The following is a 25,872-nucleotide window of genomic DNA, read 5'->3' on the forward strand; positions in this document are numbered from 1 at the left end:
AAGGGAAGATTGCTGATGTAAAGACATGAACATAGTCTTTTTAAAGCATATGCACTGATTTTTGATTTTTTACAGAAAAATAATAGATTATACCAAAGGCCCTGAACCTATAAAAGTCAAATGATGTATTTCTTCCCATGGCAAGGCAGAGGTGGTATTTATAGTCCTGCAAGCAGCCGAATGGAGATAATTTAGGTTCTGTTGGCTTTTCTGGCTGAAAGCTCCAGTTCCAATAGATAGGGAATCCCCTGAATCAATTCTAAAACAGACTGGGAAATTTACCGAACATCTTTTCAGGACTAGAAGGTAAGGGATATGAAAGTGTTTTGAACTGAAAACTGCAAAGGCTAAAGCTTTTTTTGTAAATTTAACTGTTGTGGATTGTTTCAAGAACTCCGCTTAAATGTTCTAAAAAGATGTTCAAGGTGAGGCTGAACTTTTTTACCATTTGTCAGTGAATTTCATTAAAAATATGTTGTATGTTAGATGTTGCTGGCATGCCACTATTGAGTAAACTAAAGACGTTTATTTCATGCAGTGGGCAGAATGGCATCCATTTATCCTAAGCCTCCAATGTGGGCTAAAGACTGATAGCTTAAAAGGGTGGATGTTAAAATTTCTTCCTCTCTCCAAGGGCAGCTATGCAGAATAGAAATGTGATGGCAACTGGAGGGGTATTCGTCAGATTCAATTTCACTAGAAATTTCCCTGTGTCAAAATCATCTTGAATAACACAGAAGGTGCAGCAAAATGTACTAAATCATTGTTTGCTTTGAAAAGGATTTTGAATCTAAAACAGAAAGTAGTTATGCCGGTATGATTTTAACCAATTAACCACAGAAGAGTTTAAATGCAACCCAATTTTTACCATTTTGAATGGACTTTTTGTTCCCTGTTTGTATAATTCTATCCCAATTCATCTGAATTGTACTGTAGTCACTTCCTGTTCTGTGGTGCTTCTGGTTCTTCAGAAGACATTAGAAATCAAGTGCCAAACTTTATGTGAAGGTTTCTTTATGATTAGTTTCTCTCCTTTTAACTCCTAAATGCCTTTTCCCTACCATTAAACAAGCGACATTTCATCTATTAGGATTTAATTGAGGTGGTAGTATTTAATTCTATATATTTCTAAAAGACAGTGTGTGTATATATATATATATATACACACACACACAAATCAACTTGACTCCACTGAAAATATTTTTCTGTAATGAAAATGCAGGTAGAAAATTGAGCAGTCTATATTTTCAGTGTTTTGAGTACTTCAAATTGATGGTAAAAATTGTGTTTTCAACTTTGCTTAAAACAAACTAAGACAGATTTCTGATGTTTTAATTAATTCAACTAATAGAGAATTACTATTTTTTCTATTTTCCAGTACATATTAATAAAGGAGCTGTGTATCATTAACCAATGATCAGGTTTTATAAATGAGCTTTTACCTTCTCTCTCTCCCCCATATTCATAGGTGAACAGGGTGTCTAAGATTGTACTTTGGATTGTTTGTTGGTTTTTGCAAACAGGTGTCTTATTAAGGATTTTGAAAGGCGACCTTCCGTCACACATCTCCTTGACCACCCATTTATTAAAGGAGTACATGGAAAGGTTTTGTTTCTGCAAAACCAACTGGCCAAGGTTCTCCAAGACCAGAAGCATCTAAATCCTGTTACCAAAACCAGGTACTGTACTCTCTTTCTTCTTTCTCCCTGTGGTTGTTTATAAAAATGTCATGTCATGTGTTTTGACTTGCCCAGCATTATTACTGGTAATTATCACATCCCTGCATTTTTAAGAGTTTTATTTACATGCCATTAAGTACTCCATGCCCAGTGGATGAGAGCAGGAGAGCTTCAGAAACAAACTGCCCATTTGTGCTCTTATGGCCAATTTCTCTCAAGTGGCTGAAATCTTACTCTGCCCTGGTGTTCAGTTAGCTCTAGTTAAAAAATCAACAAATATATATATTTACATTTAACAGAAATTTGGATTTTTTTTTTTTTTAACCAATAAGGGTAACTGTGGGAAAGCAACCATGGCTGACATTGTGTGAAACATCTTTACTTGGCTGTGGTAGACTGAAGAGCAGTCATGTAGGCTGTAAAGTGAGTTTTGGAAAGATTCTGAGCTAAACACTGGAGGCTGTTTCTCTGATGTGCTCTGAGACCATTTTCTCTTTAGTTCCAAACTCCTTAGGGTCGATTTAGTATTTTTAAGTAAGATTTTTCAGGTATTGTTTATTCTATCTAAAGCAGCCGTGATTCCTACCCTACCTCATCCTCCTTTTTTTTTTTTTAGAAGGTAGATTTTTATAAAAATGTTTATTTTCAGGGGCAAGTGCTTTAAACAGTATTTCTTGGTGAATCGCTAAGAAATAGATCTTTGATTTCTGTCCAGAGGGTGGCAGAATTTCTCTTTAAAAAAATTAAATGCAAATAAACCTGCTTCCTAGGCTCAGCAATTATTTGGTTTTATGAAACCATCCAGGATGTAGATAAGCTCCAGTCCATTATTATTAAAAGAACATTTGAAGTACTGGAGGTGAAGAAAATAAAATATCATAAGTTGCAAGTTCCGGAAATACTCACGTATTCTGCAGAAAGCTGTTTAGTAATCAAAAAGCCAAACACTGGCCTCAGAACTCTTGGAGCTGGAGGCGGAGTTTCAAGGTGACTATATTTTGCTGATTTTTCTTCCCTTTTGGATAGCTCAGAGTGGATTTTTTTTCCTACTTGTTTCCTTTTTCCACTGCCATTTCTGTTTCTATGGCCTCCCTACAGAGTAGAGAAATGCAGAGAAATTCTTGTGACTTGGGGTCTTTTTGAAGCAGTAGGAACTTGTGTTTAAACCCCAGGGAGCTGAAATCTCTTGTTTTGTTCCTTTACAGCAGCCACCACCCCTACCAGCCACCTACACACACACACACACACACACACACACACACAGCACCACCACCACCAAAAATGAAGACGAAGTAAAAGAAAATACAAACTAAGCAAAAAACAAACCCAACATTTAAAGGGTATGAGTCAAATCCAACATCTCCTCCTTGTCTCCCTGTTCTGGGATTTGCCACGGAATGATTTCTAAGACTTCATTTGCCAAATTATCTGGATGTTCACATTTGCCTGACTTGCCCTGTCTAGATCTATGCTCTCTCTCTCTCTTTTATTCTTTTTGAAGAAAAAAGGTGCGGTGGCTCATGCCTGTCATCCCAGCACTTTGGGAGGCTGAGGTGGGCAAATCATGAGGTCAGGAATTTGAGATCAGCCTGACCAACATGGTGAAACCCTGTCTCTACTAAAAATACAAAAAATTATCTGGGCATAGTGGTGGGGGCCTGTAATCCCAGCTACTCGGGAGGCTGAGGCAGGAGAATAATCACTTGAACCCGGGAGGAAGAGCTTGCAGTGAGCTGGATCACACCACTGCACTCCAGCCTGGGCGACAGAGTGAGACTCTGTCTCAAAAAAAAAAAACAAACAAACCAAAATCTTTCTCCTTTTACCATAGAAAATTGTAACACCAGCCTCTCTCATCCCTCTTTATCTTTGTTAACTCCTTTGATGTCAGAAGCCTCATGCAGTGGCAAAGGCTTCTCACAGGGTCTTTGTAATCTCGAGTTTCACTCAGTGGTTTGTGTTTCTTTGAACTATCATTAAAAAAAAATACAACCTCACAAATAGGTATCAACACTTTAAATAATCACTTCCTTAGGATGTAGGAAAATTAATTCCAAAGGAAACACAGTGTATGTAATTGACACTTAACCTGCCACCTCTCTTGTACTATTACTTCCTCTTGCAACTGGCAAAGAGCTGGCTACGTAGATGTTTTTCAGCCCACCAGGAAAAACCCTCAAATACCATTCCATGCAGATAAATCAATATATTTAAAGCTGTGATTTTTCAAGTTAAAGCAGACAAAAAACAAAACAAAACAAAACACACACACACAGAAAAATTGAGGTGAGTGTATAGATGATTGAGGCCAAATTACCCACTCATCATTTTTCTACACAGTTATGGCCACCGGGCAGGCAGTGCAATGTGGTGGTTAAAACCACTGGCTTGGCAGGGTGTGGTGGCTCACACCTGTAATCCCAGCACTTTGGGAGGCTGAGGTAGGAGGATCACTTGAACCTAGGAGTTTGAGACCAGGCTGGTCACTGTAGCAAGACCTCATCTCTACTAAAAAGTTAAATAAATAATAAAAAGTAAAAGAAAAATTAGCCATGCATGGTGGCACATGCCCGTAGTCCCAGGAGGCTGACGTGGGAGGATCACTTGAGCCCAGGAATGTGAAGGTGTAGCAAACTGTGATTGCACCACTGCACTCCACACTGGACAACAGATAAAGACCTGTCTGAAAGAAAGGAAAGGAAAGGAGAAAGGGGAAAGGGGAAAGGGGGAAGGGGGGAGGAGAAAGGGGAAAGGGGAAAGGGGGGAGGGAAGGAAGGGAGGAAGGGAGGGAGGAAGGGAGGAAGGGAGGGAGGGAACCTATTCCTCTGCCAGGTTTGGGTCTCAGGCCAGCCACTAACTGGATATGTTTTTAATCTTTCTCTTCCAAAGTTTCTTCTATAAAATGGGGATTATTTTGAGGGTTAAGTGAGTCAATACATGTAAAATGCTTAGAATAGGGCACCTTCCATAAATGTTAGTAGTAGAAGTAGTGTATAAGGCCTATTTAATTCTGAGTCTTTCATTTCTTTTTAACACTAACTACCTCTTGCTCATAATCTGTGCAAATTCATCTTTTTACTTACTGTAAAAGATCATGAAAATAAATAGTACTGAGGTGCTGAATGTTAAAAATATCCCATTTTATCTCTTATTCAATATCTAATTTAATCATTCAAGAGGCATTTATACCTGTGTATGTGTCAGGCCCTGTGCTGAACAGAGGAATTACAAAGGCAAATCAGATGCAGTTCCTGATAAAGAGCTAATAGTCTGGTGTGTGATAGAGACAAGAATCAGGTGAGAACAGTTCAACATGAAAAGTACCTAGATAAAGGAATGCCTGGGATACCTCCCAGAGCACCTGGGAAAGACACCTAAGTCAGTCTGGGGTTGGGATGGTGGGGGAAGATGCCCTGGGGCTTCTGGGAAGATGATCCTTGAACTGTCCTGAAGAACAAATCGAAGATAGTCAAGGAAAGGGGGTTATTCGGGGTAGAGAGGAAAGAATGACCGATGAGCAAAGGGCAAGGCACAAGGGCTAGAGAGAGCTTGGGGAATCTGGTGAACAATTAGTTGACATGGCTGGAGCTTGGCGTGGGGTAGGTGGGAGGCAGAGACAAGGTAGACAGCAGCCAGGTCATAATGGGCCTAAGGAGGTTGAATTTGTTTCTTAGGTGCTAGGGAGCTATTGATGAGTTCTAGAAAGTTGTTCTGATTGCAGTATGGAGAATGAAGCAGGGCAAGGCTGCAACTAAGGAGGCTAGTGAGCAGATCATAGTAATTACAAATGGCAGAAGATATTAAAATAATGGTATTGTCAGGACTTAGTGATGGACTGATTGAGGGAGATTAGGGAAAGAGAGAAGTGTGATGGGGCCTCCCCAGACTGGGCTGCCTCCCTGGCCTGGTTCACAATACAGTCACATAGAAATTGCAAGACATGTCTTCATAGTCTATCAAATGCAATGCTGAGTACTTCCAGATATTACACTAGGCTTCCAGCTTTCTGCCCGAAAGAGTTCTTCAACGGTCTAACCAGTCCTGGGCCCTCCAGCTGGAGCAACTCTTTTGGATTTGAGAGCTGATACAGAGTAATGAAATGTATAACCTACAGGGAAAACTTTCTTACTATTCCTGCAAAGGTAAGGAATATTCTGTCCACTTTAGTACTTTTCCCAGGGGAGAGAGAAGTTGGTAGTTTCAGCGGGGCTGCAGGGAAGAATGCAAGTTCTTAAAGGATTGGGGAACACTTGGACAGGTGAAGGGGAAGGATATATATAGAGAGGGAGACATTGAAGACAGAAGAGAGAGGAAACAATGGAGGAAGCAAGAGGGAGTGGGTCAGGGGCCTAAGAGGAAAGTTCACCTTAGAAAGAGAGAAACGCTAAGCTGGGAAAGACACAGAAAGGTTAGATAAAAGTACTCAGAAAACTTAAGTGAGGAGAGGAGGCATTGTGAGGAAATTCATGTTGAATGGCCTTTATCTTTCAAAAAAAAAAAAAAACAAACTTAGCAAGGTTTCAGAGTTGGGAGTGGAATGTGTACTCCAGGGAAGTGTCAAATCTTTGAGATAGTCACTATGAGGAATATGATAAAGGGTCAATTAAAGATAGACATCATGATTGCTTAATAGCATAGAAACCCCAGGTGGAACATAACTGAACAGCATCTTATTGTAGTGAAGTTAATCCGTCTCTAAGATAATGCATGTAGAGCATTCAGGACAGCATTTGGCACTAGAAACTCTCAGAAAATGTACCATCACCACTGCCGCCTTTCTCATCTGTCATCTTGATTAACTCTTAGCAGCAAGGAGTTAGGAGTAGAGAAAGCAGACATTATGGTCTTCTTCAGGCTGGAGACTGACTTCAGTGGACATGATGAGTGGGTAAGGAAGCAAGGGAATCGAGGTTAGTAGAAGAGTGGCCTTGGGATCTTTGGGGGTAGGGAAGAAAGTGACACCAGACTGGCTTATTGACTTTGAGACTGATCTAGTTCGGGGACTGGCTATTACAACAAAGATGAAGAGCAGATTCAGTGAGGGGATGATGAGGAAAGGGATTGTAGAACTGAGACCCTAGGAACTTTTGATAGATAATTAGGAACTAGGGGTAGCTGAACTTGTGGGCAACTTCAGTGGAATAGAAAGAAATGTTTTTTAAGTGTTGACAAGTTGAGGAACTCTGAGATCAGAATGTGGGAAGAGTTAACAAAGTGATTGGTGGGACATGGGGAAACCAAAGACTGATACCAGGGGAAAGGATAGAGAGAAAGGAAAATTGGGGATCACTTGCCGAAAAGGATGATATCAGAGTGTGATGTGAACCTTTAAAAGGGATTAAAAGAGATTGGTTAGGGAGAGCAATGGTTGGGAAAAGACAGAGGGGAGCAAGGAGAATACACAATATCCCTACTCTGTCACAGTGAGGGGGTGGAAGGTAGTGCTGGGAGAAGAGTATTACAGGAAGTGATCCATCTCAGTTATGGCACATATTCAACAGTATTCAAGAGCAAGGCTAAGAATCATGGAGGGCTTGTTCACATAGAGCAGAAGCTGTACTGGGCATGGAGAGCTTGAGTTTGTTAGGCCCCTGTCTCACCTTTCCTGGTGTAACCATTCAGGCTTTTCTGAGTGCTTTTTTGGAAAGCCGGGATGTGATTCATCCCTATTTCACTATATATACATACATACATACATATACATATATATACACACGCACACATACATATACATACACATACACACCCCCCCACACACACTATAGATATAGATACAGGACAGCAGAGGCACCTGTGGAGAAGTGACATTGTACTATTTGAGATTTGATAGATACCATTACCTGATGCTGATTACAGTGTATGTATGACACCATTGGAATTTAAGTTTTTCCAGTAAATTATAATTGTGCCAACACATATATTTGATTCAGGTACAATAGAGCGGTTATGAATCCAAGTCTTACTCTTTTAAAGGAGGTTAAGAAGCCCTAAAACTATGTGAACAATGAGTTGAGGGTACATTGTTACTTAATCTGTTGGGGGTGTTTTTAAACTATTTGGTCATTTCCTTTATATCAGCACCTATTTCCTTGATCTGCAAAAAGGCTTCTTCCCCAAACCAGTTTCCCTGAATTCATTAGTATCATCTGGTATGTCATCATACTGTTAAGGTTCAGAGAAGTAGATTGAAAACATGCTTTTTATCACTTTACAAGGGTTATTGGGAGAAGAGTGAAACCACTCTGGAATGTGAGTGGAGGCAGGGAAAGGACGCGGTTGTCTCTGCCACTACCATGAACTCAATCGTGAACCTCAGTAAAATTACAAGATCCAGCCTGCAGTGCCCCTGCAGGTGGCTTGGTACTAGCTGAAACCACAGATGTTAAACCCTAAATGCCAAGGGTCTGTTCTAAGTATTACTTGGTAGAAGAATTGAGTTGCTGGGGTTTTGATTTTTTTTTCTGCTCTGTTTAATGGATTGTAATTCTGCCCTTGCAATTTGCCTGAGGCTGATTAAAACAATGACTTCAGCTTTTGATTTCTTTTCAACCTGCAGCAATGACCTTTAAAAACAGATTTCTCACTATTTAACTGCCGAGTTTTCCCCAGTAATCCTTGCTCACTCTCTCCCTCTTCTACCTTCAAATGTGTGCATGCATGCAATCACATACACACACACACACACACACACACACAAAACACCACATATTATATACACTAATGGGTTCTTGGGTTCTTATGTAAATGAATAACTCCAGAAAGATTACTTCGTAAAGTGCTGAAGAAGCTTGACACATAGGAGGTTAAAGATCCTTTTACCTTCCTAACAGAAGAAATAAATCTACACCTTGCTATAATTAGTATCTGCTGTCTATGTATACCTATATCTATCTATCTACAAATGAGCAAATAAGTTCGTTAATATTAATTTTATGCTGGTGTTACTGATTCTTGCTGCTTAGAGAAGTTGGGTATATCAAATACTGTTTAATATGATGAATGATAAGATGATGATTTATTGGGATTCTGGCCAAAACTGTGCTTAGATGAAAAATGGACAGATACTAGAATAAGTTCCACCCAAACAATTATCCTATTTTAAAATCTATGCATGGTATTGTTTGATAGATAGAGCCTTAAGTTCAGGGACAAGATACAGCTCACGTAGTTAAGGGTATCCAGCTGGTATCTCTGTCCATATTTGACTCTCAGTAGAATAACGTCACTCCTCAATGTTGTGCTATTGTTTTTCTCATTCTAGGTCCATTATTATAGAGTTATAGTAAAATAAAAGTTTCTCTTTCATTGTCTCTGTTATCAAAGGGTGTATTGAATGGAAATAAAGATTTAGAAGAAATAGTCAACATCACTGACCTTCGTGTAGTAACAGTACTCCGTTCTTAGTTTTGAGTAATGTTTTCATTCTTTTATGGAATCCATTGGATGTAGTGATAAGGGAGTGATCCCTGGGTTCTCTCTATGGCCATAGAGGCTTTTGTCCTAGATTCTTGAGGACTGACATCTTCAAGCCTGCACCTTTTCTTCCTCATAGCTGGGGAGTGAAGGGAAGAACATATCCTGTCTCACCTACATGAAGTTCTTGCAGCCCTGTTTGTACCTACCTACATGGAAGCCTCCAATTCCACAGGTGTAATTGGCAGACAGAAAGAGGCTAATTGATTAATGAGTCACTTTTGGGCAAAATACGTTAGTCAATATAGTTCATAGGACTAGCAGCTCAAACAAAGAAGCTAGCAGGCCCAGTGATGGGATATTAGAGAGGATTGACACAGAAATGGTTTTAACCATAATACAGATATAGAGATTAAACTACAGTGAAAGCTACAACACTTTAGGAGTTTATTTCTTGAGAATAATTCCTCTAGTATTTGAACCAGTTTGGTGCCCTCTGAAGCTCCTTTCCCACTCACTGGCTGGGCCAAAGATTTGAACAAAGACCCTCATCCTCTACCTCATCTATGCTCACTGTTGTCTTAGGGGAACTCCCAGCCTCTACCTCTGGCTCTGTCTTTCCCGTTCTTCCGATTCTATTCTTATGCTGCACCCATTTCCTTGGACTTGATGGTACAGGATTGCCCTCATTCCCACCCTACTTGATCCGTGGATTCAGGCACCAGTTTCCCCTTTACCTGATCCCTGAAACCTAAGACCAGTCCTGCTCTCCACACTCTCCCGCTCCACTGCCTCACCGAAAGCAAACTCCAGGAACCAGTCCAAGCCAAGACTTTCCCTTTAAACTCCAACTTGCAAACTCTGTTTGTCTAAGAAGCCAGCCTTGGCAGCCAACATACTTATAGACTCATAACAACAAGTAGGAAGTCTGGGAAGAGCAATATAAACTTTACTGGAATTTGAAAACATCTGAGCCATTAAAACTACAGTGCCTTACCACATACTTTTGATTTAGTAGAATGTTTTTTGCTATTTATCCATTCATTTATCTATGTCTTCATTCCTCTGAGCTTTGGAATACTCAATCTAAGTAGCTTTTAGTTGGACATCTGTAATTTTCACATTAAACGAGGAATTCTTCAGCAAAAATTGATAATAGATGCTATTCTCAAGTGGCGCACTAGGTGGAGCATGTGAATTTAAAGGAAATTAAGATCTATAGTTACTAATGACACAAATCACTTAATAAAATTGAAAAAAATTAAACCAAATTTATTTTTATTAATTTCAACTAAAAATAGAGAGATATAAAACAATGTAACACTTTTTGTAAGCTTATGTAAAGTCTAGGATGTTTTTAAAGGAGATAAAAATTGAAATAAATAATGCTTTTTCTCTACAATAGACCCTCCAGACCCCATAGCCAGAGGAGGAAAGTTAAGCAGGCAGCAGTTTCCAAATAACACTAGCTGGGGAAAGCAAAAATAGTGTTACACATACATATTTTTTTTTCTGGTTGAGAGAATGAAGTGGTCTTTATCAGAGTAGAGAAGTCTTGCCTCTACATCCACTTCTAGATTGCCTATTTCACTTTTAGGAGCAAGTATTTCTAAAGAATGTGATCGCCTGTAAGTAAGGAAAGAGGCAGTTAAAATTTTTTAAAAGTTATTTTTTGTTAATACAATATTATTGGAGAAGATTTTTTATAGGAGTCAAGCTCAGATTTACAGACAACATCTGCATGATTCTTGGAAGTTATATCTGTGAGACAGATTGGCATAGCATACAGTCTGCTTCAGGCTCAGAAGATACCAGTTTTGATCCTAGTGATATTGCATTGTGTATATTCACACTGAAAATTAAAACTTTCTACTAGACTGCATCTGTTTGTGAGACTGCAAGGAAGGTTTTGTCCACGCTTCCATTTTTAGTTGGCTATAACAATGTCATCCAATGTGAAGGTTGGTACTCCTGAAGGAGCTCAGGCTGCCATTAAGTCCAGGTCAGGTTACTGAAGGGAAAAAAACCCTGGAAAACTCACCACTGGTTCAGTGGTATTTTGAATTCTGACTTCTTTCCCCAATCTGCCTGTTACAATTTACTTCTCAGAGTCTTAAGATAGCTACTCCATGCATTCCTTCCAGGGTATTTGGTTATCTTCAATGAGGAGACAAGAGTGGAGAGTGCTTACTCCATCTTGACCAGAATCAGATCTGAGGAAATTTTTTAATTATTGATTTTCTTTTCTTTTCTTTTCTTTTCTTTTTTTTTTTGAGACGAAGTCTTGCTCTGTCGCCAGGCTGTCATGCAGTGGCTTGATCTCGGCTCACTGAAACATCCATCTCCCGGGTTCAAGCAATTCTCCTGCCTCAGCCTCCTGAGTAGCTGGGGCTATAGGCGCAAGCCACCATGCCCAGCTAATTTTTGTACTTTTAGTAGAGATGGGGTTTCACCATGTTGGCCAGGATGGTCTCAATCTCTTGACTTTGCGATCCGCCCGCCTAGGCCTCCCAAAGTGCTGGGATTACAGGTGTGAACCACCACGCCCGGCCAATATTTTGTTTTTTGAGTAACTTCAAGCAAAATTATTCTTAGGTTTTATGTGAAGGGGATTTTGATCAGAAATATGTTTCCTCCTGCTGTTTTATTTAACAAAATGGCTAGCAGCAGCTCTTGAGTTTTAGTAAAAATCTGTATTACAAACCAATTTGATTTTTCTTTGCCATCACCAATATGTAAAGACACAGATAAATAATTATGTTTAATAATTTTAAAATGCTTAGGTTATAAATTTGATTTGATTAAATAAAAATTAAGCTTCATTCTACTTTGGACCTTTATATGAATTAGCAGCAAAACTGGTTCTAGGACTGGAGATGACTAATAGCATGCTTCAAATATCCCTTTTCAAATTTATCAGTGATGGAGATTGAAAAGTAAGATTTACTGTAATAGGCTAGAAAGAGAGAAATCAGTTTTATCTGGCCATTTCTATTTCATTATAAACTCAAGACTCAATATGAAGAGCTGATAAGTTTGCTTCTTCCTCTTTACCTACTTCTGTGAAATGCATGCCAAAGGGTGGGGTGTGCATCAAGATTCCATGACTTCTAGCTGGTACTTACCATAAAACTTTCAGTCAACACCAGCTTCTAGGATCTAGCTAGATGGTGGGTGATATCCTCATAAGCTGTGATGATGATGGGCATAAAAGTGACAGAGAAGAACCAAGAAGTTATGCTTCTGGGCTAGTGAATTTACAGTATGTAGGAGGACAGTTTATGTATGATTTTGTTTAGTCAGTGATATTTGGAGTAATGTGTGTAGTTATGCAAATCGATTCCAAATTTTAACAAGGATGTAAGAATAATAATTAGCACATGTTTTCAACTTTATTGCATTTTTATATCCATGACTATATGTGCTTTCATAGCTACCTGGGAGATAGACAGATCAGTCATGAGTAATTCTATTTACAGATGAAGAAAACTGATATACTGGCTGTTAAGGGATTTGCTGAGTGTCTCATACCACAATGCTCGCAACTCTGAAACTAGGGTCCAGAGCTCTTCTAGCCAACGTGATCCCCCCCCATAGGACTGAGTAAATAAATAGGTACATATTCATAAAGCATAATACTACCCAGTGATTAAAGTGACTGAACTAGGTAGGTAGGTAAGTGGGTAAGGTAGACAGGTAGATAGATAGATAAATAGACTTTACAAATCATCATGTTTAATGAAAAAAGTAAGCTTACATTATAAAACCTAAGTATGATATCATTTTTATAACTAAACATACAGAACCTGTATATTGCTGATGGGTACGTATATGTCTCTAACTAATATTTGAAAATAGACTGGAAGGAGACCCATCAGATAGTGGTCACCTCATGAGAGAGGAGTGGGATGGGACAAGGGTCACAAAGGGATTTCAAATAAATAAGAAAAATCATAAACAATGATCAATTATTTGTTGTTTACTATATTAATCTCTGGAAGTGTTATGTAGGTTAAAAACTATCACAAAAGTTGGGGGTGGTACTGGTAGATAGAGCAAGGGGACCTCAAGGGAAGTAAGGCATTTAAGGCTGTACCCCAGTGAGAACCATGTGCCTGACACTGAGCAGAAATCAGAGGTGTTTATTCTGGAAGTGCTGTCTTTGGCATTTAAGAAAAGCAAATACGTGTATTAGGTGAGCCCATTTGGTAACACTCCTCACTCTGGCAGAAAGTAGACCTGAACTATGGAGATCACTTTATCCCAACAGTTCTACAGTGGCAGGAGAAGCTTGCAGACCTGGACCGGACTTCCTGTCCCTGTCGCTGACGTCTCTGAACATATCATGTGATAAGATTGTGAATGAGCCATCCTTGCTGCCCACTTTCTGCTACATTATTTGCTGTCTTAATGCTTAAACTCTCTTGATAAATTTCTAGGCATGAGAGGATGCATACCAGAAGACCTTATCATGTGGAAGATGCTGAAAAATACTGCCTTGAGGATGATTTGGTCAATCTAGAGGTTCTGGATGAGGTACTAAATATTTAGTAGACAATTCTCATTGCAGACATTTGTTTCATGTGGTCTGACCTTTCTGTTGTAGAGCATGTCCTCCTCAGGTCATTTGAAAATGTAGTGGTTTGTGTAGCCATGGGATGAAGCTCAGGGAGCATTCAGTCACTGTGACCATGATCCTGTGCTATGTTTATTTAGATAGCCCCTAGAATCATGAAGAGAAAAGGATTTGGATTTTTCCAATAAAGCTCTTTATAGTGTAGCCTTAATGGTGGGTTATATCCGCTGAAAATATTTTGTTTGATAAAATTTGACAAAATATTTCAATTAACCCTTAAGAAGTTGTTTGTTCTTCATAAGAAAGAGCTTCACTTAGGGAAATCATGAAGTTAATATAGCTTGAATTCTAAATTTGAAGTCTCTGATAATCCCTACTTAAAATATGCATGTTTAATAGTGCTGTTAATTGCACTGGACCTGTTTATGCTGAGTCTAACTCTGGGGATTCTTACTTTCAATGTCTAAATCACTAAAGTGTAATAAAAAGTGTTTAATTCTGTATTTATGCCACCTAGGTTTTTAGTGCAGTGCTTTGAGAAATTAACTTACCGTTTTGTCTGTGCTCTATCAGTAGGAACAGCCCATTAAATAAAATTTTAAATACAACATTTTGACTGGTTGAGATTAGTTCTTTTCACAATAACAAGTAAAATCTTTCTTGGATATCTCAGTGTCTTTTAGCAAGTCCTAAGTAGGCCTAATTCTTTCAATGTATTCCTATTTTTCCTTTCAAGGCAAATATTGGCATTGTTTTAATGAATTAGGATCGTTAGGATCATTGTATGATTTAAATGAACTACTTTCATCTTTTAAAGAAAGATGTTCTTGGAAGAATAAATTTGTTGTCATTTTTAGAATCTATCCCTTGATTGGAAATAATATTTACTCTCAATACCATTTATCCTCTTCTTAGGATACAATTATCCATCAGTTGCAGAAACGTTATGCAGACTTGCTAATTTACACATATGTTGGAGACATCTTAATCGCCTTAAACCCCTTCCAGAATCTAAGCATATACTCTCCACAGGTAAGAGATGTTTTAAGAGCATACTGCTCCTTCATAGGAAATTAAAACTCACAAGGGCAAATGAAAAGAAATAAAAAGTAAGAATAAAATTATGCTACCCTAGATGCATATACTCCAAACTGCAGATAGTAATGTAATACAAATAGAATTTTTACATCTTGAGGATACCTTTTTAAAGCAAACTATAACAATCTTTATTGAGTGCTTACTGCATGTTGGACACTGGGTTACCTCACTTTTCACACCCTGTGGGACAGGTACTGTTGTTAAACCTAGTTGGCAGACGAGGATACTTAGCATAGAGTGGCTCCCTCTTACTAGCTCACGAAGCCAGTAAGTACAGAAGTGAAATTTGAACTCAGGCCTGCAGGCTCCAGAACCTGTACTCTACAGTCTTCCTAATGCAACAAGTCCCCTAATAAGTGACAGAGTCTTGGTTTCATGGGCAATAGGTAGTGGAGTATTAGATGGTCCAGGGGAAAGTTTCCTTTAATTATTTTCCCTTCAGTTTTCCAGACTTTATCATGGGGTGAAACGTGCCTCTAATCCCCCCCACATATTTGCATCAGCAGATGCTGCTTACCAGTGCATGGTTACTCTCAGCAAAGACCAGGTAAGAACTCACCTTCCTTTCCTATGGAGTCACACGGTTAAGACATGATCTGTCTTCCTCGTCAGCTCCTAAGTCTTCCTGAAACCTTTCCATTCTGGTTGCTGGTGCCGACCCAAAGAGACAGATGAAATGGCAGCTCTGTGGAACTTGTGCATAGATAAAGCCATAGCATCAGGAGAATGTGAAAATGCTTTTCAAGAAACATAAAGCATTCACATCAAGAGCACTCATTTTCTCTGATAAGATATAATAAAAATGTTTCTAATATGAATATGATGAGAACAGAGCAAACACAACCTGATTACACGGCAATGATTGTAATAAAAATAGCATATAGAATGGCATAAGTGAAATTCTTTCCTATTAAGGTCTTAGAATTTTCATGATTCTGTCTTTTTTGTATGAAATATTGCACAGAGGTTGACAGCGACCATGCACCACACCATTTAGCTGCTGAAAAATTGTGATAGTTTGGGTAGAGAATGAACAAACCTAAACTCAATGCTAAACACAGGCTCATCCATTTTACCTTTCTAGCCTTCTAATTCACAGTGCTGATATATCTAACCTTTCATCCCTCCTTTACTTTCAATAGGTGTATTTTTCTTTGTTTCTTTATTCTGTTTGAAATAGAAGTAGTCTAATTTGGCAAGCAAATTTCCTGAGAGTATCACTGTGTGGATTTCCTAAGACCTGGGAAGTCCCAGCTTTGGGGTTTGTTGAGTAATAGATGACATTATAAGAGTGTAGATTACAAAATGGAATACATGGATTCACTGTAGCTTAGAAACTTAGCTCCTCCAAATTCTTGTTGTTCCATTGTACAGATGTACCATAATGTATTTAATCAGTCCAAGATTTACAAGTCCCAGAGACTTGTAAAATGTCGATAGATTTCATAGGGAGGAAGTAAATGGAGAGAAATATATATTGTTTTTAAGTTAAAAAGTCACCTCACTGCGTTGTCTTTTTTGACACCATTTCTGACAGCAAATGTTGTATTTTTTCCAACACCAACCAATTCTCCAAGCCCAGCTGGGTGCCCGACGATTCAGTTCAATTCTGACACTACCTGGAGTTAGCACAGACTCCACAGATTAAGTGATTAGTGCTACAAGGAGGTTCCCACTTGAGATGCCAGCTGCAAATGGAGTACCTAGGCTTCTCACACTTCTGCCTGGCCGAATACCAGTCCAGGGGTTCTTGTGACTCTCTTTAGGTTTGATGATTCACTAGGAATGACTCAAGGAACTAAGGAAAACACTTTACTTACATTTACCAGTTTATTATGAAGGGTATAACTAAGGAACAGCCAAATAAAAGAGACATATGGGGCAGGGTATATGGGGGAAGGAAGGGGATGTGGCATACAGAGCTTCCATGCCTTTTCTGGGCACATCTCCCTCCCAGCACCTCGATGTGTTCACCAACTCAGAAGCTCTCTGAATCTCGTTGTTCAAGAATTTGTATAACTTAATCTTAAATTCCCCTCTTCTTTCTAGAAGTTGGGAGGTAGGGCTGAAAGTTCCCATACTCTAATCACATGTTTGGTCTTTCTAATGACCGGTCTGAAGCTATCTAGGGGCCTCACCTTGAACCACCTTGTTAGGAATAAACTGAGGTATGGTTGAAAGGGGCTCCTTGTGAATAACAAAAGATACTCCTACCACTGCTGGAAATTCCAAAGGTTTTAGGAGCTCAGTGCCAGGAACCAGGGACAATGCCCAATATCTAATTTTTATTATACCACATCCACTAATTTCCTTTATACATAAAGAGTTCCCTGAAATGAATGATAAAAATATCAACAATACAATAAAATATGGGCAAACAATATGGACAGGTCATGTAAAAAAAAAAGCCTCTTAAGCAAATGGAAGGAGGCCTCATTCGTAATTTTTAAAATGCAGAATAAAACCACACTGAGATACCATTTTTTAAACCTATTAGATTGTCAAAAATCTAACATCCTGTTGGTGAGGCTACAGGAGAGCAGGCACTTTCATATATTGGAATAGTCCCCAGGAAAGCAATTTGGTAATATGTATCAAATTTACAAATGTATTTACCTTTTGATCCAACATCCCCATTTCTAGGAATTTCTCCTGCAGATGAACCTGCATAAAAATATGAATTATGTATAAGGTTATTCATTGTAATATTGTTTATAATTACAAGGAAAAAACTCAAATATCCCAAGATGGACTGATTAAACAGATTATGGTACATCTGTACAATGGAACAACAAGTAGCTATACAAAAGGTTGAAGAAGGTCTCTTAAATAGGAAGATTCCTAAGATCTATTTCTCAGTGAAAAATTAAGGTGTACAGTAGTGGATGTTATATGAAGCACGCAAGTTGCTTCTGTGCTATAAATTCTTCACTTGACGGTCCATTTTCTGTGCCAGTGCATTGTCATCAGTGGAGAGAGTGGCTCTGGGAAGACAGAGAGTGCTCACCTGATTGTTCAGCATTTGACTTTCTTGGGAAAGGTATGGACTAATCTGCTTTATGTATTGTGGCGAGAAGTTCCTACAGAGTAACTGCATATTTTATAAATGATGGAAGTACTGTTTTTTTTTTTTTTATTGAGGCTTACATAAAGACATTCCATCTTTGTTATGTTTGCCTCCTGATAGCAAGGCCTCTTAAGATGTCAGCATGCTATCCTTCTTTCACACCGGGAGGAGAATAATGCCAGCGCAAATTTACTAGATTATTGGCAATTAATTTTCATGTTTTCAATGTAATAGAAACATTCAGCCATTAAGTAGTAAGAGTGGTTAAGCACTAGGAACAGGATCAGGGAAGCCACTATAGTGATTAAAAGGATGGAAAATAGAAGCCTTTGAGCAAAAGTTGAGGGAAATGAAAATTTTCAGCTTGGTGAAATCGATATTGAAAGAATGACTTCAAAAATAGTCTAGTAGTTACACTCTGAATTAGTGTACTAGGTGACTAAGAATGTATGGAATTTTTATACATAAGGTTTATAGACTATTATGATAAATGCCAGAAAAGTTGCGGGATCTATTTAAAAATCTTTCTAAACTGGTTAGGTGTTTTATCTGTCAAGGGTTTTAAATGAAATATAGCTGGATTTTAAAAACTGCTGTACTAATCTAGCCAAATCTGATTCATATGCAGATCTGGGGGGTTGCTCATATGAGAAAATGATGCTGGTGGTTGATGCTAACATCTCTTTATAAAAGGGCAATGTGGATTTGGGTGGGCAAGGGATGGGTGCCCGGCAACTTTGCTGGAGTAATGTTTCTGGAGTCTCTTCTTGACTGTTCTCTGTTTGGCACAGGCCAATAATCAGACCCTGAGAGAGAAAATTCTACAAGTCAACTCCCTAGTGGAAGCCTTTGGGAACGCATGCACTGCCATCAATGACAACTCCAGCCGTTTTGGAAAATATCTGGAAATGATGTTCACACCAACTGGAGTTGTGATGGGGGCAAGAATCTCTGAATATCTCCTTGAAAAATCCAGAGTGATAAAACAGGCAGCGTAGGTGCACTACTTTGTCACTGTGTTTTTGCCCTGCAGTAAAAACCGGTGGGGGGGGGGGCTTTGGGAATTTTAACAGTTAAGTTTTCATCCTTGTTCTTAACATTCCCCTACCCTCCCAAGGGCAAAGAATGATTTAAGCAAAGGATCAGTGGTAGATTTTAACCTGAAAGAAATTAATGGAAAGGGTACAAAGGGCTGGGGTAGGTGTGCTTTGGGGATGGGTATGCTTGTTTCTCCTGAGCTGGTTGTGTCAGGTAGAATTTAGCAGCATTGCAGACATTTTTTAAGACCCTGAGGCCCCTTAAAATTGAACATGTTTGTTAAAAAAAAAAAAAAAAAGACACCAAGAATATTTCACACGTTAATTTTGTCCTTAGATTGAGGCAGAGAAAACAATTATTCTGTTTTTAAGGAAAGCATTTGGTAATAGAAATCAATAGCACAGACTTTGATCTGGGTTCAAATGCAGGTTCTGATACTCACTGTGTGACTTTGGGCATTTCACTGACCACCTCTGTGCCTCATCTGTGAAGTGGAAATGCTACTAGTGCTGACCTCATGGGTTTGTTGTGAGGATTAACATGTTCATTTATATAAAATTACTTAAAAGAATGCCTAGTGTGGTACATCCTATCAGAGTATTAGCTACTCTTCCTATTATAATAATATAACCACTAGTGTAGTACATGCTATCAGAGTGTTAGCTACTCTTCTTGTTATAATAATAACTCTTCCTGGGGAACATCACACACTGAGGCCTGTCGTGGGGTGGGGGGTCGGGAACAGGGGGGAGGGATGGCATTATGAGTTATACCTAATGTAAATGACGAGTTAATGGGTGCAGCACACCAACATGGCACATGTATACATATGTAACAAACCTGCATGTTGTGCACATGTACTCTAGAACATAAAGTATAATAAAAAATAACAATATCTTCCTTTAATAATAATAGCTATTATAATTATTAATATTAGTAGCTCTTATTATTATTGTAGGACACCAGAGCTTCTCAGGAGCATGGTTCCGCACTTCCATATTAATGCATTATTGAATCCCTGCTGTTTGCCAGTGCTGTGCTTTGTGTTGGCTTGTAAGAGTAAACTAAATACAAAAGATTCTTGTATTCATGGGCTTGGAGTATGCGGTATACAAGGAAGGAGTAGGGGAGAATCATAGGCATTAAACAAGTAAACTTAAATGTAGAACAATTGTAATAAGCACCAGAAAGCAAAGTAGGTGCTATTAAGGTGAAACGAGAGAAGGGAAGGACACATAACCTAGTCTAGGGAGAAAGAAGGTCTCCCTGTATGTGAGATCACAGGATCACTAGGAGTTAGGCAACGAGGTGGGGACCAGAGTAAGGAGGAAAAGTGGCAAAGATAAGACTGAGACCAAATCATGCAGAGCTTTGAAACCAGGATGAGGATTTCAAACTTTTTTCTAACGGCGATAGGAAGCCACTTAACGTTTTCAAGCAGGGGAGTCACCAAACCAACTTGCATTTTGAAATGATCACACTAGCTTCAATGGGGAATGGATTGGAGGAGATGCAAGGATTGTGTTGATATGATTAGGATGCTGTTGCCAAATTCATGTGAGAGAGAACGCTGGCCTAGACTAAGGTGGTGGCAGTGGAGATGGAGAGAAGTTGAGGAGTCTGAAAGATACTGTGCAAGTAGAATTTACAGGAATTGTTCTGGGCTGAGAACCCAAGCATCTTCCTCTATCATGTACTTGGAGTTTCCTCACACAGTAGGGATTGGCATGAACATTAAACAAATGAAAGATAGAGTCAGAGTCATTTACGCTTCCCTGTGGCTTTCTGATTAATTTTTATGAGGTCCCCTGCTTCTGTCTCCCCAGCTTAGGATTGTTTTAAAATTTAGGGAACTACCTCTGACAGAATGGAAAGCATAGTGTTCTGTGTTCAAATGTAAAGTGGTCTTTTACCAAGATAGTGTGAGGAGAGTTCTCGGTCACTTAATGTGATATGTTGCTTGTTAATGTAAATATTCATATACCTTACTTTCCTCATATGCAACATGGGCATAATAATGTCAACCTCACAACGCTCTTACAAGAATTAAGTGAGAGGAAGAGAAGATGGGGCCTGTGCCAGTCCTGTTCATCCAACTGTTGGGGTTCACCCCCTTCTGGGCACACTGTAAGGTTCCTGTGTGGCTGGGTGTGGTCACATAACTGGTTCTGGCAAGTGGGCATGTAACGGCAACCCTCCAGAGTCTGGCAAAGTGTAAGGCGGGGACTGCTCTGCCAGCCACGGCTCATGAGTGACTGCAGTGAGCACAGCCCCACCACTGACCTGCCATGGACAGGTACTCTGAGCAAGAACTAAACCTGTGTTGAGTTAAGCTACTAAGATCTTGGGGTGTTTATTACTATAACAAAACCTAGCCAATCTTGACAGATAAAGGGATGGAAATCAAACTGAATTGATGCTAGCGATGGATATCAGCAGGAAAAGCTTGGAAGAATTGAGAACTAGATGGATCTGTAGAAAAACTGTAGGAAGGTAAGACTGAGATAGGTCAGCCAAAGCCTGCACATGTAACAGAGATTAAAGAACAAGTGACATTCATCTCAGGCCTTTCGGTTCCTGTCTCAGTGAAGGGTGCCACCATCACTAGATGCTCACGCTAGAAATCTAGGAGGCAGTCTCTAGGTTTCTTTCCCTCACCATCCTCATTCAGTCTATTAGGACGTTCTTTTGGTTGTTTCTCCAGAATATATATAATATTTAAGCTTACTCTTATTTTCCATCACCACTACCATTACCCTATCTGAGCTATTATGCTTTCTCACCGGGACCCCCTGACTGGTTTCCCTGTAGCGATCTTGGCTTCTTATAATGACACTCAGAGAACATGAATCCCTTTAGTCCTGTATCCCTGGTACCTGGCGCAGTGCCTACCATGACTGGCAATTAAGATGTTTATTCATTGAATAGTCACATTTTTCTATTTATATGTATATCCTATAACATCATGTTGTACATCTTAAATATACACCATAAAATGTATTTTAAAAAAATAAAAATAGGGGCTGGGCACAGTGGCTCATGTCTGTAATCCCAGCACTTTGGGAGGTCAAGGCAGCCTGGGCAACATAGTGAGACTGTCTCTACAAACACAAAAACATTAGCGGGGGATGGTGGTGCCTATAGTCATGGCTGCTTGGGAGGCGGAGGAGCAAGAATTGCTTGAGCTCAGAAATTTGAGGCTGTAGTGAGCTATGATCACACCACTGCACTCCAGCCTGGACAACAGAGTGAGACCCTGTCTCTTAACTGAATTTATTAGTTAAGAAGTCACAGAAGAGCTTTGACAGGATAAACAATCAAAGGAAGATGAGGATACCCAGGAGAGGCTGAACAGAATGAGGGCCATGCCACAAAGGGGGATAAGGGGAGAAGAAAGACAAGATTTCTTTCCATGGAGCTAGGTTGACCAAAGAAAAGATTTGCCAAAATCCAAGGGTATCTGCAGAAGAGACTGTTCTCCTCCAGAGGAAAGAAGGGGATGTGGAGCAGTGCTTTTCAAACTCTCTGTGCTAAAGGATCAGTTTTGTTTGTTTGTTTGTTTGTTTGTTTTAAATATCCCACCCATTTTGAACTAATACCTTTGTAAAATGCAGTGAAAATTAATTATCAGAAAAATTATCATGCTCTTGGATGTCATGGCAATGTCACTTGCTATAAAATGTCTAGGCATGTACTTTCCAGTTCCTTCTCTTGTTATAAACTGACAGCTGTCCACAGACTATGCTCAGAGCTGACAGCAGTCCACAGACTATGCTCAGAGTAGCACCTATCTGAAAGGACCCTGGCCAGGGTAGCCTAAAAGAGGTGGATGGCAGGAGACCAGACTAATGAATGACATTTTGAGTAGTATTTTTAAGAATACCAGCTTGGGAGAGTGAAGACTTCAGTTCTGGACCAATCCTGTTCCCTAAACTGCTGTGAGACTTGCAGGCCGCTTTCTGTCTAGGGCTCCAGTAAAGTAGAGGATTTGGCTGATGTCTGTAAGCTGGACCTCACTGTCTCTGAAGCAACATGTGGTACAAACAGAAGGCAGTAGGCATTTGGGCTGCAATAGAAAGATTTCAACATACACAACCTGAGCTGTTTCCTGTAAATGTCCCATTCTTTGAAACCTTTTGCTTGTAGTAAAGTGTGTTTAATAATGCAACATTATGACAGTTACTATACTAATCCTATCACTGTTCTGTAAGTGGGATTTATAATATTTAATTGCCTGAAAATACAAATTTGCCGTGGGATAATTTTTTGCACAGAAAGAAGATGGTGTAAAATAATTGGGATGGGGAAGCCAGAATACATTATTACTAAAGTCTCTTTTTTTTTTTCAGGGGAGAGAAAAATTTTCACATATTTTACTATATTTATGCTGGTCTTCATCACCAAAAGAAGCTTTCTGACTTCAGACTTCCTGAGGAAAAACCTCCTAGGTAAGTGTCAGGGGGGTTGGTTTTTAATTTTTGATGAATGTCCATTTAGCAGTTGACAAACTTGGAAGTAAATGGAGCTGTTTTCCTAACTGGAAACTCACAGTGTATTTAACTAAAGTGCCCGGGATGAGGTGGCAGGAACTATCTCACCATTTTCATTGTCTAGAAAGTTCAAAAACTCAACTGCACATGGTTTATTTTTTCTCAGCCATTTGCATCATTTGGCAAGCTGAAGTGGGAGGATCACTTGAAGCCCAGAGTTTGAGACCAGCCAGGGCAACATAGCGAGACCCTGTCTCACTATGTTTTTTTTTTTTTTTTAAGTAGCTACTCAGGAGGCTGAGGTGTGAGGACTGCTTGAGCCTGGGAGGACGAGGCTGCAGTGAGCCAAGTTTGTGCCACTGCACTCCAGCCTGGGTGACAGAGCAAGACCCTGTCTAAAACAAATAAATAAAATAAAATAAAATTAGCTGGGTGTGGTGGCATACACCTGTAGTCGAAGCTACTCAGGAGGCTGAGGCAGGAGGATCACTAGAGCCCAGGAGTTCAAGGCTGCAGTGAGCTATGATCATACCAGTGTACTTCAGGCTGGGCAACAAAGTGAGATCCCATCTTTAAACAAACAACAGACAAAAAATGGAAATGCCTGTACCACTTTCCAAGTCAATGCTCATTCTGTTTGGTCATGCTCCCCTTCATTTAGGTACATAGCTGATGAAACTGGAAGGGTGATGCACGACATAACTTCCAAGGAGTCTTACAGAAGACAATTCGAAGCAATTCAGCATTGCTTCAGGATTATAGGGTTCACGGACAAAGTAAGTGATCAAGAGAGAAACTCAAGTGGCAATATTCTTATATGAATGTGAGTAAAGATGTGGATATTTCTCACTTGGGACAGGATACTTGCTTTCAAATGCCATGTTGGTCGTGTTATAAGGTCTTGCTACTCAAAGTGAGGTCCCAGGACCAGAAACATTGTTATCACCTGAGAGCTTCTTAGAAATGCAGACCCTGAGGTCTATCCAGGGATGACTGAATCAGAATACAACCATTTTAACAAGAAGCCCAGAGGAACATCAAACTAGGAGAGCACTGTTGTGAGGACCATGTGTTGATAAATTGTTATCATTGTCATCAATTCATTACACATGTAATAACAAACACCAAAACAATACTGTGGTTTGTTTTTGTTTTTGTTTTCTGATTTAGGGTTGTTCCAACCATTAAAGTGAATGGGGGGTAGGAGTACAGGAACATGTAGATTACGTCCAAGTCACAGAAATATATTTATGCAAGTAGCTCCTTAGGTAACAAGACAAATTAATTAAAATCCTTTCAACTTTCTTGCAGTTACTTCCTTCTCCATGGTACACAGTTGCACATTATTAACTATAGCTCTAAGTACTGTACTACCTTTTTTTTTTTTTCTTTTGAGACAATGTTGCTGTGTCGCCCAGGCTGGAGTACAGTGGCGGGATCTCAGCTCACTGCAACCTCTGCCTCCTGGGTTCAAGTGATTCTCCTGCTTCAGCCTCCTGAGTAGCTGGGATTACAGGTGTGTGCCACCACACCCGGCTAATTTTTGTATTTTTAGTAGAGACAGGGTTTCACCATGTTGGCCAAGCTGGTCTTGAACTCATGACCTCAAGTGATTCTCCTGCCTCAGCCTCCCAAAGTGCTGGGATTACAGGCATGAGCCACCATGCCCGGCCAATACTGTACTACTCTTATCATCCTTGATACATCCTAGATACAGGCTGTTTGTATTAAATATATGCTAGGGGTGACAGACAATATTTATAACCCTGGGCTCAAATATTATTCTGTGATACATTATGTCATAGTTTCTGGGCTTCATGCCATCAATTTTGTAAAATATATAGATTCTTTTGCTTTTCCAACAAAGGGGGTGAATGATTAGGAGGTAGGTGAGAGTGTTAAATCTTAAGGGATTAGATTAAAAGACACTCCAGTTACCCTGGGAAGGCCACTCCAGATAAAGGATTACTTCTGTGTAATGCAGTGTGATGGCTAGCCCTTCCCTCCCCTGCATGGTTGATTTTAGTCATAATAGCACCCTTTTTTTTTTCTGTCTAGCCAGCTGTTAATTTTCTCTGTCAGCCTCCCACAGACCTTAAACTGACAGACAGTGGAAAATCCCAAAGGTCAGATAAAAATATAAATATATCTTCCTTGGCTCCTTAGAGGGGAGCAATTAAACAGGTACCAGCATTGTTAAAGGACCTTTGTGGTTATTAATTTATAGAACAGGCTTTTTAAAAATCAAAGATGCATCCCCAGAAGAGTTAAAGCATGGTAGGAATGGCAGTGGAGCAATTTAAAGTCACCTGTGTCATGCCAAAGTATGCAGGGTCACATGTCCTTAAAAGGGTACAGGAACCATAGAGAAGTCAAGGTTAATAATCATTAATAGAGTTAATGTTTTGTTTTGAGTACAAATATAGTTATAGAATACCGTGAAGAGATTGATCCTAGCTGAACCCATTTATGCCTAGTGTTCCATTATTGGAACGCTAACCATGTGGTAGT

At 39.5% G+C, this 25,872-nt stretch overlaps 1 protein-coding gene across 3 annotated transcripts in view; it reads left to right on the forward strand.

The window, feature by feature from the left end:
- Positions 1-25,872, forward strand: part of LOC105483262 (myosin IIIB) — a 520,975-nt gene that overhangs the window by 231,966 nt on the left and 263,137 nt on the right. For all 3 annotated transcript variants that reach the window (XM_071072912.1, XM_024793234.2, XM_071072911.1), the window contains exons 9-16: positions 1,524-1,679; positions 13,532-13,628; positions 14,584-14,700; positions 15,209-15,313; positions 17,723-17,806; positions 18,625-18,827; positions 23,221-23,319; positions 24,023-24,137. In XM_071072912.1, the coding sequence (XP_070929013.1) occupies positions 1,524-1,679; positions 13,532-13,628; positions 14,584-14,700; positions 15,209-15,313; positions 17,723-17,806; positions 18,625-18,827; positions 23,221-23,319; positions 24,023-24,137 (976 nt within the window). The remainder of the gene's footprint in view (positions 1-1,523; positions 1,680-13,531; positions 13,629-14,583; positions 14,701-15,208; positions 15,314-17,722; positions 17,807-18,624; positions 18,828-23,220; positions 23,320-24,022; positions 24,138-25,872) is intronic.

The sequence above is a fragment of the Macaca nemestrina genome, chromosome 11 (assembly GCF_043159975.1).
Source record: "Macaca nemestrina isolate mMacNem1 chromosome 11, mMacNem.hap1, whole genome shotgun sequence".
Lineage (NCBI taxonomy): Eukaryota > Metazoa > Chordata > Mammalia > Primates > Cercopithecidae > Macaca > Macaca nemestrina.